This window comes from Lolium rigidum, chromosome 1 (assembly GCF_022539505.1).
Source record: "Lolium rigidum isolate FL_2022 chromosome 1, APGP_CSIRO_Lrig_0.1, whole genome shotgun sequence".
NCBI lineage: Eukaryota > Viridiplantae > Streptophyta > Magnoliopsida > Poales > Poaceae > Lolium > Lolium rigidum.
Genome location: NC_061508.1, coordinates 19,838,204 through 19,855,341, shown reverse-complemented (window position 1 = coordinate 19,855,341; position 17,138 = coordinate 19,838,204). Strand labels below are relative to the sequence as shown.

Genomic DNA, 17,138 nt, shown 5'->3' with positions numbered 1-17,138 from the left:
CGGGCTTCCCTCTTTATGGAGCTCCATATGGACCTCCGCCGACAGCCGCTGCCCTCGTATGGCGCGTTCCATGGACACGGTGCCTATGCGACGCCGCCACACTATGGTGCCTCCCCGTCGCCCTATGGTGTCCCGCCGTCCGGGGCCCCGCACCCGTACGGCGCTTCATCGCCGTACCCGCCGCCGCGGTGCCATCTCCTTCGGCGCCGGATGTCGAAGCCGCTCCGGCCGCGATCCCGTCGCCGCCGTTTATCTTCTCGCATCTTCTCCCGGTAAAGCTTAAGCCGGATAACTATCTCGTATTGGCGTGCTCGGTGCTCCCACTTCTTCGCAGCCATTACCTCGAAGGGTTCGTCGCCGGCACATTGCCGTGTCCGCCCTCGCACCATCCGATGTACCGTGCGTGGATTGCTCAAGACCAAGCCATTCTCTCGGCGATACGGTCCTCCCTTGGCGAGGGTGTTGCCGGGCTGGTCCTCTTTGCTGCAACGTCACATGAGGTGTGGGACATCTTGGAGTCGAGCTTCTCGTCTCAATCGACGGCTCGACTCCATGGCTATCCGCACGAAGCTTAGCGAAACTCGCAAGGAGAATGGGACTATGACCGCTTTCTACAACAAGGTCAAGAAGCCGGCCGACACCCTTGCTTCCATTGGTGAGCCTCTCCGCGACTCCGAGTTCACCGCCTACATTCTTGCCGGCCTCGACGGTGACTATGACTCCCTTGCCGAGGTTCTTAAGGAACGCACGGTTCCTATTCGCCCTCGGGACCTCTACAACCGCCTCCTCTCAACGGAGCAGCGGCTCAATGCGCGCCGCCCCGACGTCTCCTCCGACACATCCGTCAATGCCGCGTATCGCGGCAAAGGAGGTGGCCGTGGTCCTCCTACCGCACCCTCGCCCGGCGGGTCGACCAAGCCCGGCGCCTCACCTGTCCAGCCACGAGCCGCGCGTCCGGGCTCCTCGGTGGTCGTTGTCGATGGCCGGCCTCGTGCTTGCTGTGCCGCATGTGGTGCAGCTCAGCCGTGCCAGCCTCGCGGCCTGCTCAATCATGTTGCCTCCCGCCGTCATCGTCGCTTCAAGACCGACTTCCTCGGTCTTGGTAACAATGGCAAAGGCAATGATCGCCAGGTCCACATGGCGCACCAGGGTCACACGCCATCCTACCCCGTCGACTCTTCCCGGTACATGGATACCGGTGCTACGGATCACGTGACGAATGAGCTGGATAAGCTTGCGGTTCAGACAACCGTACCATGGGCATGACAAGGTTCACACCGCTAACGGGGCAGGTATGCACATCTCACATGTTGGTCGGCATCACTTCTCACAAACACCTCTAGAAAATTACATCTCGTAAATATTCTTCGTGTTCCCACCGTTGCACGTAACTTACTCTCTCGTTCCTAAACTTACCCAGGATAATAACGTGTTTTGTGAGTTTCACCCGTTTTCTCGTCTTTGTTAAGGACCGTGCTACGAGGGACGTTCTTCTTAGAGGTCGCTACCGCCATGGCCTATATGCTCTTGATGAACCATCTCGCTCGCTCCCGCTCTCTGCTGCCGCGTCTCGAGTCTTCGCGTGGTGTCCGTGTGTCTCCATCTCGGTGGCACGCTCGCCTCGGTCATCCAGCCTCACCCATTGTTCGCCATGTCCTCCACCGCCATGAGTTACCATCGCAGTCTAGTAATAAAGATGTTGCCATCCGTGATGCCCGTCGCCAAGGCAAGAGTCATCAATTGCCTTTTTCTCGTTTCCACTCATGTAGTTAAAACTCCTCTTGAGCTTGTGTTTTCAGTATGTATGGGGTCCTGCCCAAATGTCTGTTAGTGGTCATGAATATTATGTCAGTTTTATTGATGCTTACAGTCGCTTTACATGGATTTATCTTCTTAAGCGCAAATCTGATGTGTTTGATGTATTCTTAAAGTTTCAAGCCCATGTTGAGCGTCTTCTTAACCACAAAATCATTTATGTTCAGTCAGATTGGGGGGGTGAGTACCGCAATCTTAGCACTTTTTTTGAGAAACTTGGTATAGCTCATCGTGTGTCTTGTCCACATACACATCAGCAAAATGGTTCAGCTGAAAGAAAGCATCGACATATTGTAGAAACTCGGGTTAACCTTGCTAGCTCATGCTTCGTCCCGTTTCGTTTCTCGGAGTGATGCCTTTACCACAGCCTTGTTTTCTAATTAATAGGCTTCCATCACGCCTCCTTCACATGAAAACTCCTCTTGAACTCTTGCTTGGTCAGATTCCGGATTACACCTTCCTTAAAGTGTTTGGGTGTGCCTGTTGGCCGCATCTCCGCCCCTATAATAATCGCAAGCTCGAGTTTCGTTCCAAAAAATGTGTATTCCTTGGGTATAGTTCAGTTCATAAAGGGTATAAGTGCCTTCATGTACCGTCTAATCGTGTGTATATCTCACGTGATGTTGTCTTTGATGAGCATGTTTTCCCGTTTTCTGCTCTACCACCCACCACTATTTCCACACCGCCAGTACACACATTACCCATGTTGCCTGATCAATTTGTAGATGCCGCACATTCGCCTTCTTTGTTGTCTCACCATGGTGCGGTATTGGGAGATGCGCACGGCTGCAGCTATTGGATGAAGCTGCATCTGCTCCTGCCTCCTCTGCTGGCGTTGACGTCGATCAGCCGGCTTGCATGCCCCATGCAGCATGCCCGCCCTCGGCTCCTGTGCCGACCGCCAGCGCTGCCCCGCAGCTGCTGCCCACGGCGCCTGTGCCGAGTCTCACCGCTACGGCCCGGCCCGCCTACCTCCTCCGCCTCTCGCGCCTCCCACACCGCCCGCCGGGCCGACTCCGCCTCGGCGGCCCACCGCCAACCGCCTCGCCTGTGCGGTTTTCTACGCCCAGCTCACCTGGGCCGATGTCCCCGGGTCGGGCGTCCCCTGCTGCCTCGACGCCATCGCCACCTCCTGCACTGTCTCCTCGACAGCAGGGTTCGTCGGCGTCATCGTCGACTTCTGCTTCTTCTGCCGCTCCTGCACCGTCGCCGACTACCTCGTCACCTGCTCCTCCGCCTCCTGTGCTGCGTCCTCATACGCGCAGCAAAAGTGGGGTGGTTCGTCCCAAGAAACGCACTGATGGGACTGTTGCGTGGCTTGCGACATGTATGGTGCAGGCTCAGGAGGATCCTACTGCTGAACCTAGGCATTTTAAGGCTGCTATGAGTATTCCTCACTGGCGCACTGCTATGGAACAAGAATATCAGGCTCTTCTCAAGAATGAGACATGGCGTTTGGTCCCTCCAAAACCCGGTGTCAATATCATTGATTCCAAGTGGGTGTTCAAGGTTAAGAAACATGCTGACGGTTCTATTGAGAGGTACAAGGCTAGGCTGGTGGCCAAAGGTTTTAAACAACGCTATGGTCTTGATTATGAGGATACCTTCAGCCCGGTGGTCAAGCCCACCACTATTCGTCTTCTGCTCTCTATTGCTGTTACTCGAGGCTGGTCTCTTCGTCAGCTTGATGTTCAGAATGCTTTTCTGCATGGAGTTCTTGAAGAAGAGGTATACATGCGTCAGCCACCTGGTTTTGTTGATCCTGCTCATCCGCAACATTTGTGTCGTCTTGTTAAGGCGCTTTATGGTCTGAAGCAAGCTCCGCGTGCTTGGCATGCACGTCTTGGCACAGCTCTTCGGGCTCTTGGCTTTGTTCCCTCCACAGCTGACACCTCATTGTTCCTTCTTCAGCGTCCGACGGTTACTATGTATCTGCTGGTTTACGTTGATGATATCATTCTGGTCAGCTCTTTGGCAACTGCTGCGGATCGTCTAGTCTCGGCTTTGAGTGGTGACTTTGCTATTAAAGACCTTGGCCGTCTGCATTATTTTCTTGGTTTAGAGGTCTCTCACTCTGTTCGGTTTGACTCTCACTCGCGAAGTACTCTATGGATCTTCTACGCCGGTCCGGTATGCTTGAGTGCAAGTCCGCTACTACGCCTATGTCCTCTACCGACGGACCGTCCGCTCTCGATGGTGCTCTCCTTTCCGCCGATGATGCTACCGAGTACCGCGAGATTGTTGGAGGTTTGCGCACTTGACTATCACCCGTCCCGATGTCTCTTATGCCGTCAACCGTGTCTGTCGGTTTCTTCATGCTCCTCGGGATTCGCACTTTATCTGTCGTTAAACGCATATTGCGTTATGTTCGGTTCATCGCCTCCTATGGCTTGCTTCTGCAGCCGGCGCCTTCGGAGTGCTCTCCGCATTCTCCGATGCCGACCGGGCCGGTAGTCCGGAGGACGGGCGATCCACGGGGGACATGCGAGTGTTCTTTGGTCCAAACTTGATCGCCCGGAGTGCTCGGAAACAAGCGACGGTGTCTCGCAAGTAGCATCGAAGCCGAGTACAAAGCGAGCTTGCAAATGCCACAGCCGAGATTATTTGGATACGCTCTTTGCTTCGAGAGTTGAGAATCTCTCAAAGGCAGCCGCCGGTCCTTTGGTGTGATAACATCGGTGCTACATATCCGTCTTCAAATCCAAGTATTTCATGCCCGAACAAAACACATCGAGGTTGATTTCCACTTTGTTAGAGAGCGTGTTGCTCGGAAATCGCTTCTTATCAAGTTTATCCCTTCAAAGGATCAACTTGCCGACATCTTCACGAAGCCACCGCCATTACCTCGCTTTGAAGGCTCGTAGGCGCAATCTCAACTTACCGAACTCTTCGAGAGATTGGTTGAGATTGAGGGAGGGTGTTAGATTCTGTATATATTAGGATATACGTGTGTTGTAATCCTACCTGTACTTGTATTGTACCCCTATATAATGCAAAGGCCACCCCACGTTGGAGGTGTGCCACAAACCCTAAAACTGTTGTTTGATAGCCTGCCGCCCGAGCCTCCGGCGGCATGGCCCGCAGCTGTAGACGGTGGCGTGGCGCAGCGTCTAACGTGCCGCCACAGCCTCCGGCGGCATGTGCCACATGTCGTCTGGGGGCGCTGCCGCCACAACCGAGGTGGTCTCTTTTGTCAATTGCACTCACAGGTGGTCTTTTTTGTCAATGAATTGGGCAGGGTGATCTCTTTTACCAAAATTTCTCACATGTTCAGTTTATGATCGGTGCATTAACAAGCCTCCATGTTTGCTACCTATGAGACCTCCAGCATGTCACGTATGCTAGCCTACCTATTATATCGCGCAAGTTTACAGCTTTGAAATATTTGCGTTTTTTCTTCAATAAAACTAGACCACAATGAGACCGGCTCACTTTGGCATTTTCAGACATGCTCTTATCAGCATTTCCATGGTGTGCTTGGTTTGGTGCTCCTACTAGCCCTGGCAAAAAAATTGGATGTCTATCAAAGTTTGGTCTTTGTTTGGTTGTTAACAAAATTTTGGCAGCCAATGAATTCCCACCTCCGCTTGCTCTCAGAGATTCATTCAAAATAGTTGCTGAAATAAAAGGACTTTTGAACTGTTGCTGGGTAGCCAAAAGACCAAAATATTTGCGCCCACCTTTGAATTGTTGAACCGTCATGCGGCCCCGTGCAGCGGTGCGTAGCAGAGTCAATATGCTCTGGAGTCTGGACCCCAAAATGGCGGACAGCCTGTGAATCCACCAGCCAGATGCCAAACTTTACTTTTTTACTGTATCTCCGATGGATTTGCCCGATGCCGCTTTCTGTGGACGAGGGGCGTCCTCGAAACGATGCCCAGCTGAGCAGGAGTAGCTTTTGCAGCAGCACTGAGTTTCTCTCTCTCTCTCTCTCGTAGAGCAGTTAGGGCATCTCCAGCTGCACGACGCATTTCGGACGCCCAAAAGTGGTCGGCAGCGTCCGTTTGCGTCGCCCAGCGGACATATTTTTACCGCGCGTCCATTTGCGTCTGGGTTCCCACGGGGCGACCCATTTTTGAATTGCAACATAGTTTGATCTTCATACAATTCCTTTGGTTTCTACCACAAGCGATTGATTCATATGAAAACCAAACATAGAAAGTACATAAAAACTATAGAAGACCTAGACTAGTTGGTTCCTGACGGGCCGGCACCGTTGTTGCGTCGCTCCGTGGCCTGCTTCTCCGCCGCCTCCCGCGCGGCCGCTATGGCTCGGTGCGCCGCCGCGTCCTCTTGCGAGTGCTCGCTCCCGGCCTCGCGTTGGCGGCCTCGTCCCTGAGCCGTCTCGAAAGACGCGACGAGGGCCCGCCGCTCCGCCGCCTTCTCCTCCTCGCGTCGGCGCATCGTGGTCATCCGGATGACCATGAAATCTCCGAGTCGAGTCCTCGGCCGCAGCCGGCGGCCGCCACCGCGCTATTCCGGCCTCGGCGTCGACAGCCGCATGGCTCGCCCGCTCCTCCTCTCGCTTCCTTCTCCGCTTCGGCCCGTGGCCGCGGCGTCCCCGACCGGCGTGGAGGAGGTCGGTGCTGGCTGCCGGAATCGAACCCGTCGTCGGAGCTCGAGGCCGGAGGAGGTGGAGTGGGAGGTGAAGGTGGAGGTGGAGGCGAGGCAGCCTGGCCGCGCCCGGCGCTGCTCATGGTAGATCTACTGAGTGGCGCTACGGCAGCGGCGACTAGGGTTTAGTGCGGAGGAGATGAGATGCTGGCCCCCCTGTTTATATAGGTTCGAGGCACGGCGACGGCCGCGCCACGCGGGGCATCGCCATTACTACGCGCAGCACGCGAGGCAGCCGCAGACTGCCGAAGCGACGCCTCGCTGCACGATCGGCGGAGAAGACGCATCGACGCCTGCGTCCGCTAGCCGCCCACGCCTACTGGCCGCGCACGCTCGCGGAAGCCGAGGCACGCCATTAACGCGGCCCTGCAAAGGCTGCGGCGCGCCGCCCGCAAGTAATGCCGCCGAAGACGAAGCAGTTGTGCCGCTGCCAGGCGGGCCCGTGCCAGGACCAAGCGGTCACTTTGCGCGTCCGCCGAGACGCAAACCTGGCGCATATTTGGGCCAGGTTTGCGTCTCTGCGAACGGCCCGGTCACTTTGCGTCGCGCCGCTAGAGGTGGTGCACGACGCATTTTCGGTCACGGCGAACACAAACGGTCGCTCAGTTTGCGTCGCGCCGCTGGAGATACCCTTATCAATGGCGAGGGCCTCCGTTCGCCGCTGCATCATTGCAGCTAGCCAGGGCGTGCGTCTGAAAGAAAACAAAACGTCTCGGCGGAAGAGAGGACCGTACCGTACGTGTTTTGACGCGAAGATCGATCTGTCTAATTGTCTTGTCCTGATGGCCGCGATAATGGCGCTGTGATTAGATAGATGATTGTTTGACGCGCGCGATGGTGGTGCTACTTTCGATTGTTGCTTTTGTTCTCGGTTTGGTTAAACAAAATTACCTGTGCTGCCTTCCCCAGGAACGGGCGGATTCGATCTGCGGGGGCTGGATTTGACCTTCTCTCGCGGTTCAATTGCTATGGATCTTTCTCTTGGTAAGTTTATCTGGTGATGTGCATGTAGTACTAGCTTTATCGAAGAAATGTGCATGTGCTAGCAATACGAGTTGGAGATTGTCTTAGAGCATCTCCAGTCGCGTCCCCCAAACCGTCCCCCAAAGCGATTTGGGGCGCGCCGGACAAAAAAAGCGTTCCAGCTGCGTCCCCTAAAGCCCTTTTTTGTCCGGCGCGGCCCGATACGGTGTCCGGCGCCCCGAGCCCGTCCCCGTCCCACAGGGGACGCTCCGGGACGCCGGACACAACGAAAGCGAGGCGGGGAGTGGCGGGGCCGACGCGTCGCCGGCACGGAAGGCTAAAACCCCGTCGCCTACCTTTGGTCAAGCGACGTTAATGGCGTCCCCGTTTTCCCGAGCGACGCGAGGGACGCGTCTCATCGTGCATGGCCGCGTGGCCGTCCGCGCCGGAGTTATTGCGTGCAACCACCCGCTGCCGCCGCCGTTTTAAGACGCCCTCCGCTTATCGCCGCTCATCATAATCCTTCCCGTCGCCGCCGCCTCCCCTTCCCGCATCCTCTACTCGCCGCTCAAAAAATGTCGTCCTCCCGCAAGATCGCCGCGGCGAACGGCTTCGGCCGCGGCGGCCTCACCGTGGCGGAGGCGTGGGCGCCGTACCACGCCCGGTATCCGGTCCCGCCGGACGTGCGGTCGCCAAGCGGCCGGCGGCCGGAAGATGGCCGTGAACGGCATTGGCATCCCGCCGCCGCCGAGCCGGACACGCAAGCAATGGCGGGACGCCATCAAGGCCCGTCGGGCTCAACTCACCGCCGAGGAGCGGTTGGATCCGACATGGGCGGTCAACGACAACGACGCTCGGTGGACGACGTACTTCGAGCGAAGTACGACGTCCGAGATGCACAAGCACCGACGGGCTCATCGGCGGGCCCAGACAGCCGGAACAGGGAAGGCCGCGCCTCGTTCAGGGCGTTCCGGGCGCACCCTCGAGAACGTCATCCGCGGCCTCCGCAACGGCGCTCCAAGGCCGGAGATGCCGCCGCCGCCGCCGCCGTCTCCTCAACGGCAGCCGAGGAGGACGACGTACTCGTCCTCCTCGCACTCTTCTTCCTCGGGACCGGCGCGATCGACGCCGTCCTCGTCGTACCGGTCGGCGCCCTACACCGTCCCCAAACGGGAGGTCAAGGAGGAGCCGGCGACGCCCGTCAACACGAGGCGTGGCGGCGGCGGCGGCGGCGGCAGCAAGGGAGGCGCGGCGGCGCCCTCCTCATCCCGAAGCCGGAGGTGAAGGAGGAGCCGGAGGAAGCGCCGCAGGCGGCGCTGCCGGGCGGAGTACGAGCGGCGAGCAGCGGCTCATCGCCGCCAGCCGATGACCCCGAGGACCGCCCGTGGCTGCGGGCGGCGTTCATGGCGTCCATGGACGACAAGGACGCCCGGAGGGGCGACCTCGGACGCGGCGATCGCCATGTCCATCCTCGACTCCGGCAAGCCGCCGGTGGACCTCACCGACGACGGCGAGGCGGGACCAAGCGGCTTGGTGAAGGACGAGCCCGTGGACGAGCCCGTCGACGAGCGCGGCAAGCGGGAGGTCGTCACCGACGAGATGTACAACTTCCGGCGAGACTACGACGCCTCCGCCGCCGCAAGCGGTTCTAGATTAGGTTTAGTTTTAAAGTTAGTCAAATTTCGTTCGAATCTATGTAAGTTTGGACGAATCTAATCGAATCTACTTAAGTTTAAAATTTGCGAAATTTTGTTTGGGGGACGCGACTGGGGAGCGACGTCCCCCAAACGCGGCACGAACGAAACACGTCCCCCAAACGCTCAATCCGGCGCGGTTTGGGGGACGGTTTGGGGGACGCGACTGGAGATGCTCTTATCCCTTATTTTTCTTTGGAGATGTGTTGTCCTAACCATTTTAAGCCATTGTGTAGGATTTAGATCCTATGAAAAAAAATTAAATAAGTTGTTTGATTCATAACATATCTCACATAAACTAAGATCATCTCCAGCGACCCGACACAAACGGACGGAAAATAGGTAAATTTCTAGCACGGCGGCTCGACGCAAAGTTGGACCTCGAATGAGTCGGCGCGGACACATCGTGGATACGTCCCGCATCCTCTTGACTTGGGCCCGCCTAGCGGTGGGCGAGCGGCCAGAATTGCTCCGCCTCTCCACGCGGCCGTATCGCATCGCTTCCCTTTTGCATCCCTTATTTTTCTTTGGAGATGTGTTGTCCGAGCCTTTTCAAGCTCATGTTATTATCACTTTAGCTACTCCCTCCGGTCCATAATATACTTAGTGCTCATTTGTTTCATAGAATTTATATATAAATTTGTAGGATTTTGATATTATGAAAAAGTTGTTTGATTCATAACATATTCCACATGAACTAATTTTATAAAAACCATGTAGTATAAATCATATAGGGGAAAAGCATTATGTCATATCTTATAAAAAATCTTTGCTACAATAAAAAAAAAATCATCTTTCAATAGGATCCATAAGTAGCCATAAGTCTTTCCCATTTCTATTTCTACATTTTTTTTCTATACTGTGGAATCAAAGGATCCCGAAGTACTATTTTAATGGTTGACATTTCTAGGGAATTATGCAACCATGCTCCATGGCTCATGCTCTGCCAAACTAGCCAAGTTCTCAGCTAAAAAAAAAACTAGCCAAGTTCTTGAGTAGGGTTTTGGAACGAGAACAGCAATAATGGCAGGGGAGGGAATGAACAGTGTCCAGCACCAACGGTAAGAGCATCTCCACTCGTCCCCCCGACGAGGCCCCCGAGCGACGTTTTTTCCATCCGGACGGCGAAATTCGGCCCAGTCGCGCCCCCGGTTCCTCGTTTTCGTCCGGATTTGGCCCTTAATCCATCCGGCGAGCCCACGCCACCCCGGCCCCCGGGCGCGCTCGGGGACTCCGGACGAAACGAAAGCGCGCGAAACGGCGTGTGGACCCGCGTAGTCGGCGATCGGAAAACCAAATCCTGTGATTTTCCCTCCAATTTGCTTGCATTTCCCCATTCCCTCCAATTTGCTTGCATATCCCCATTCTCTCCCGCCGAAATCCCCCAATCTCGTCGTCTTCCGGCTCCAGTTCCCGGCGGCGTCTTCTCGTCCACCACCACTCTCCTCCTCGTCTTCTCGTCCACCACAATGCCGCCGAAGGCGCCGGCGAGGAAGATGCGGAAGAAGAAGACGAAGCCGCCGGGCATGTCGAACGCCGAGTGGGCGGCGGACGAGAAACGGCGCGACGTGGAAACAAGCGCCGTGGCGGAGAGGGTGAAAAGAGCCGCCGCCAAGAGGTCGGCGGAGGCGGCCCAAGACGAACACTTGAGGTTAATCGGCATGGCCTATAGCGGCGGCGTGTTCCCGGCCAATGGCCGACGCAAGGTACAACAAGTTCCCCGTCTTCCTTCTCGCCTTCGCCGTACTCGCCGTCGCCGACTGCCGTGTTCCAAGAGGGCGCCTACGTCCAACCGTCCAAGCCCACACCGTCGCCGCCCGAGCTTGACGTCGGCGGCGGCGGCGGCCTCGTTCGAGGGCACCTCGCCGGCCCTGCGACGAGGGCCGCTCGCGTTCGGTGCGATGGCGGCGCCGAACGAAGAGGAGATCCACGAGATGATCACCTCCGGCTCCGCCGCCGGCTGCGAGCCCGGGGTTCTTCATGACCGCCGCCGCTGCGTGCCCGGGGTTCTTCACGCAAGAGGAGACGAGGGCGACGGCAGCCGTGGCGGCGCGCAACGAGCATCGGGAGGATGTTGCCGACGGAAGCCAAGCCGTCGAAGAAGAAGGCGAGGAAGAAGAAGAGCCAAGCGAAGCCGCCGCCAACCTCGTCGAAGGGAAGAAGAAGAGGAAGAAGGACTCGCCACCTGCCGAACCGCGTATCAAATGGACGCCGAAGGAAGAGGAGTGCCTCGCCGAAGCTTGGATGACCGTGTCCACGAACGGCATAATCGGGGCCAATCGGTCGTTCGACACATACCGGTTTCGAGTGAGGCAGGCGTACGAGGAACGCAAGCTCGTCGATCCCTACTTCAACAAGACGAACATGAACGTGTACCGGGGAGACAAGGCAATGGCCACCCATTGGGGGATCATGCGGACGGCGTGCAGCAAATGGCACGGCGTACGGGGAGGAGATCGACAAACGGCCGATCGGCGGCCACGACTTGGAGCAAAGGGTATGATCCGCCGGCCCTACACCACCGAGGTACATCGTCGTTAGCTGACCCGTATCGCCGTGCTCTTTTTCCCCAGCTGCGCCGAGCTTTGGACATGTACACGGACGACACCGGCCTGCGGTTCAAGTTCCTCAACGTCTACGCCCGGCTCGAGAAGTGCGAGAAGTGGAAGGAAGTTCGCACGTCCCTCTCGAAAAGCAAGACCGAGCAAGTACAACCCCGACGCTCCGCCGGCTTGCGCGGCGGAAGGGCGCCCGAGCTCGGCCGGAAGAAGCGAGAAAGAGCTCAAACGGACCGGACAATCCCGCCGGACAGGATGCGGGCGTCGATCGACAAGTGCCGGGCCGACTTAAGATCGCACGCCGACGGGAGGAACGACAAGTTCGACGGCAGGTGGCGGGAGATGCTCGCCAACCAAGGCGCCCGGATCGCCCTCGCCGAAGACGACGGTGGCGGCGAAGAAGAGGAACACGGACTTGGCGTTCCTCATGGGCGGCGGCGACATGGAACCGATGGACGAGGAGACGAGGAATTGGTACCGGTGGCCACCGCAACGACATCCTCCGAGCCACTACGTCGTCTCCGCCGGCTCCTACCTCGTCTACCTCACCATCTACCTCGTCGACCGCGGCCGCTTCGACGTCCACCGCCGCCGCCGCTTCATCGTCGCCCGCCGCCGCTCGGCGTGTGAGGAAACCGGTCCGTCGGACACCGCCGTGCCGGCCGGGACTCGCCGACGAGCCTCGTCTCCGTGTAATTTCCCTCCGATCGCCGATCCGTGGCTGATCCTTTTGCTCCTTTTGCCGATCAACTGCCCGTACTTGTAGCGCGGGACGGCGATTTGTTTGAATTTAAACTCTATCCGCCGAACTCCGGGTGGACGACTGGAAATATGGTACTCCCCACGACTTAATTTCGTCCAATCCGACGGTAGTTTCGTCCGGATTTGGGCGTGGGGAGCGCCAACGAGTGGGGATGCTCTAAGGGACCAGTCGGCTCAGTCTCAGCCGGGAGGGAGGGAGCAAAAAGACGAGCAGCGTGCGGCACTTTTGCGGTTCCCGTGCGGGAAACTCTCATTTGCAACTAGTTGCGCCCGCACCCCATATTTTGTTGTGACACTTCTAAGTGTCCAAAAAATGCAAACTAAAATTCTAGACATATATTATGTTGTGTCTTGTGCATCTGTGAAGTTTCATCCAAAAATATGTCAAAATGTGACCTGTGTAAAAAAGAGAAGACGTACGTAAATAGTATCACGTACTATTTACAGATCATTTGTTCTTTTTGTGTATGCCACATTTTGACATATTTTTGGATGAAACTTCACAGATACACAAGACACAACACAATGTATGTCTAGAATTTTAGTTTGCATTTTTTGGAAATTTGGAAGTGTCACAACAAAAATGGGATGCGAGCGCAACTAGTTGCGGAATATCCCCTCTCGTTCCCGTGCATCCTGCTCCTCACTGCTCAGAAGATGGCGCAGGCAACTAGTGTAACTGTTGAGATGTCCTTTCTATTTTGCTCCATATTCAAAATTTAAAGTTGACTGGTCTAGTACTGTACAGTGCAGAAAATCTGTTCACCCAGAGTACTTCTGTTGTTTGCAGCTATAGAATTTACCGTCTCAAACATGTAAAAATAAGAATATTTTTTACTCATATCACTTAAAACATCTGAAACCTGCGGTATCACTGTTCATATCGAATATAAGTGTTGATATCAGCTAACTCTTGATTTGACAATGAAATAGTATTGTTGATATCGGAGTAGCCAAAATTTGTTTTGTATTGTAGGCATTACTGCGAACTGTTAAGGATATATCGGTATACACAGCGGAGCACTTAAGTGAGCAATGGCAGTACGTAGTACGAAGGTGGCCAAAGTTATACTAGAAATGCTGAAGTTGCTTAACCTAATAATGGCCTACAGATTCTACATCCACGGCATACTGAACTACACAAGAACCAACGGCGGTTCGGTGATCTCAGTACACAATCTCTTTCATCACTCCAGTGATAAAGAGATTGTCAAATTTAACCAAAGTGACTAATTAACGAGTGCCAACATGTTCCACACTAGCAGGTCAGTGGCAACTGGATCCTCATTACCCTCCTCCAGCTTACTACTACTACTACAAAAGACCTCATGTCGATGAGGTTCCCAGAAGACATCTTCATATCAGCTCGGTTCAGAACTTCAGCGTCAGCCGCTGAGCTGCTGAACCACAGCTTCCATTGCTGGCCTCTGGCTTGCCGCTTCATTTGTGCAAAGTGCAGCAACTGCTGTGAGCTTGGCAGCCTCAGTCCTCGAGAAGACGCCTCCCAGGTTTGGATCAATCAGGCCATCGAGGTCGCTGGCCGCTGTGCCTAACGTCAGTTGTGAGACAGCCCTCCTGCCTGTGATGACCTGGAGGACAACTATCCCAAAGGCGAAGACGTCGCTCTTCTCGGTGAAGCGGCCTGTGTTGGCGTACTCAGGGGCGAGATACCCCATGGCTGCGCTGGCCTTCAGGGTTGAGAAGACGACATCGTCAGCGAGGAGCTTGTGCAGCCCTGGGACAGACAGCCGTGGGGCGAAGTGGTGGTCGAGAAGGATCTTCTCAGCCGATATGTTCTGGTGCACTAATGATGGCTTGTTGCTCTTCTTACTGTGTAGGTACTCAACACCTGCAAATGCACAACAGATTGATATAGCACATATAAAGATCTTGGATTACAGCTTATAAGCTACAATAGATATGGCAATTACCTTTTGCAATGCCTCTGATGATGGAAACCCTTGTAGGCCAATCAAGAACAGTAGCATCGGAGCCATCCTTAACATCAAGATACTGTGACAAACACCCACTAACCATGAAGTCATACACTAGGAAACACTCCCCCCTCCCTCTAGAGCAGCAGAATCCCCTCAGGCCAACCAGGTTCTCATGTCGCAGCTTGGTGAGTGTCTTCAGACCTCGCAGGAAATCAGACTCCTCTTGCTTGCAGCTTGTCTTATTTAGGCTCTTAACCGCAACAACAGACCCATCCCGCAGCATTCCCTTGTATGTCGCAGCAAAGCCGCTTTTACCTAACAAGTTAACCTCGGAGAAATACTGAGTTGCACACTCAACCTCCTCTAGGTTGAACCTAAAGCTATCGCCAACCTCCCCAGATGATCCACAACCTCCACCTGACATAGTGTCCCATCCATTTGAGTACTCAACACTAATCAGAGGCGAAGCGCTCCTTCGGCAGACTTCCTTCTGCTGGTAATGGTCAGTGCTGAGCCTACTATCTGAAACCTCCAGTGAGCTGCCAATCTTTTGCTTGTGCCGGCGATAATACGAGAATGCAAATATTCCACAGAATGCAGCACCAGCAACCACAGCAACGACACCAACAATAAGAACTCCTGCAGATGCCTTTGAAGATTTTGTTGTGCTTGGATTTGCCGACTGGGGAACTTGCCCTGTCTTGACAGTACCATCTGGGCCAAAAGGCTCAGGCTTGCTAGGCTTCAGGCCATCCTCTGAAGAAGTACAAAGATCAAGCAAACTAAACTCAGTTCCACAAAGCCCCTTGTTGTTCACAAACTGGAACCCTCCATTCAATCTCTTCAAACCTAGCATCCAAAAAAAAAAAATAGTTAATACGATGAACGCTGCAAATTCACCTCCAAAAAGGTTGAGCAAGAGCCTGTTACCAGCAGGAACACTCCCCGATAGAGTGTTGTTGCGAACATCCAAGACCTCAAGGAACGGAATGTCTGCGATCTTAGAAGGGATGGAGCCGAATAGGCTGTTGAAGCTCAAATCAAGCCGTGTCAGCTGAGATAGGCTGCCAAGGGTCGCCGGAATAGCTCCGGTCAGCTGGTTGGACTGGAGTGCAAGAACAGCCAGTTTGTTCAGGTTTCCTAGCTGGGGTGGTATGCTTCCTGTCAACTGGTTGTAACCCAGCTGCAACACTGCGAAATAGGGTAACAAAGGTAAACAAACTCCACCTGTGGATTTAGATCTTCACACTGCAAATCTGAAAGAGCACTAAACTACATTGTTCTTTCATGTGCATCCACCCACAGAACACGGCCATTGGGGGAAAAAATCAAATCAGCGAAATTTCCACTTCCAGCCAAAAATAGTGTTATGCATCAAGATCCAACCTGATGCTACAACAAACGAGAATCTGTACCCAGCCAAGTGGCTCTAATAGTTAAATCCCACTTTCAACTCCGAGAATCACCATTTGTCTTCTATCAGTGCAGGAGTCAAACAAGATAAATCAAGAAAGATGATCACGTGGCTGCTACACTGCTCCAAAAGAAGGCCAGGAATAGGAGCATACAAAATGGAAGGTTGGTACAGAAGTAAACGAACTGCCATTGCAAAAACAAAACGAAAATGGCGAGTGTGCCCATTTCAAAAGTTAACCGTTGTGTTGCTAAGATTTAAGGCTAGGAGACGTGTACAGTAGCATTGGATCTTCGCCTCGCATTTATGAGTATCAAAATCCGAAGTTGCACGGCGGCATAGGGTTAGGTTAATAAATGAAGCAAACCCGACCAGGAAATTTTGAAACGAACTGCCGGTTCTGCGCCAAAATGGAAACACGCCAAAGGGGGGAAAGAAATGGCCATAGCTAGTGCTCTATGTCCGCCGCCCCTTATTCGTCTTGAGTCTAGGTTTTTGTAGGATTTATGCGATTTTTTTTTCCAAATCTGGACAAGGATATTATCCAAACTTGTAATCTAATGGTAAAAGGAAGCAGAAAATCTAAGAGAAGAAGCACTAGGAATCAACAACAAAAAAAAGGTCCCCATTTACACAAGAAAACCCCAACGAAATCAAGGTAAAATGCAATCTTTGAGCGCAAAACAGTCCATCAAAAGCTCACCTTGGAGGTTCCCCATGCCGGCAATCTCCACGGGCACGGGCCCGGAGAGATGGTTGACGTCGAGGTAGAGGTCGGCGAGCTCGGAGAGGCCGCCAATCTCCCTGGGAATGGGCCCTTTGATGCCGTTGTAGTGCAGGTACAGCCCCCTGAGCCGCCGGAGCCCGGCGACGGCCGGCGGGAGGGTGCCGGAGAGCCCGCGGCCCTGCAGCGAGATGCCCGTGACGCGGCCCGTGCCGTCGCAGGTGACGCCGACGAAGGAGCCGCCGCAAGGGTCGGCGGCCTGGTCCCAGGAGCCCAGCACCCGGCCCGCCGGGTCCAGGGCCGCCCTGAGCGCCGCCAGCGTCCGGGCCTCCTCCTCGTTGCGCGCCGATGCGGCGAGGACGGTGGCGAGGAGGAGCAGGAGGAGGAGGAGCGGGGAGAGCTCGCGCGCTGCGGCGGCCATTGGAGCGACAGGGGAGAGTGGGGTGTGTAGACTGTAGAGTGGAGCTGGGAAGGGGAGAATGGGCGGAAGCTGCTGGTAAAGGGTAGTGGAGGGTAAAGTGGGAAATTCGGCAGGCTGCTTTGTCTCTCCTTTTCACGAAATTTCCAACTTTTCCAGGACAGTTTCCTTTTTGCGAGTTCGAAATCTAGCTTTATAAATGTTTGTACTCTACAAAGTACTCCGTGGTGTATTATTTT

General features: G+C 54.8%; 1 protein-coding gene across 1 annotated transcript; it reads right to left on the bottom strand.

The window, feature by feature from the left end:
* Positions 1-13,511: 13,511 nt before the first annotated feature.
* Positions 13,512-16,902, bottom strand: LOC124704995 (LRR receptor-like serine/threonine-protein kinase GSO1). The gene is made up of 4 exons (XM_047237031.1): positions 16,461-16,902; positions 15,274-15,534; positions 14,338-15,192; positions 13,512-14,255 (listed from the first exon to the last, which is right to left on the bottom strand). Exons 1-4 carry the CDS (start codon positions 16,900-16,902, stop codon positions 13,792-13,794), a joined length of 2,022 nt encoding a protein of 673 aa, XP_047092987.1. The 3' UTR covers positions 13,512-13,791.
* Between the last annotated feature and the right edge of the window lie 236 nt (positions 16,903-17,138).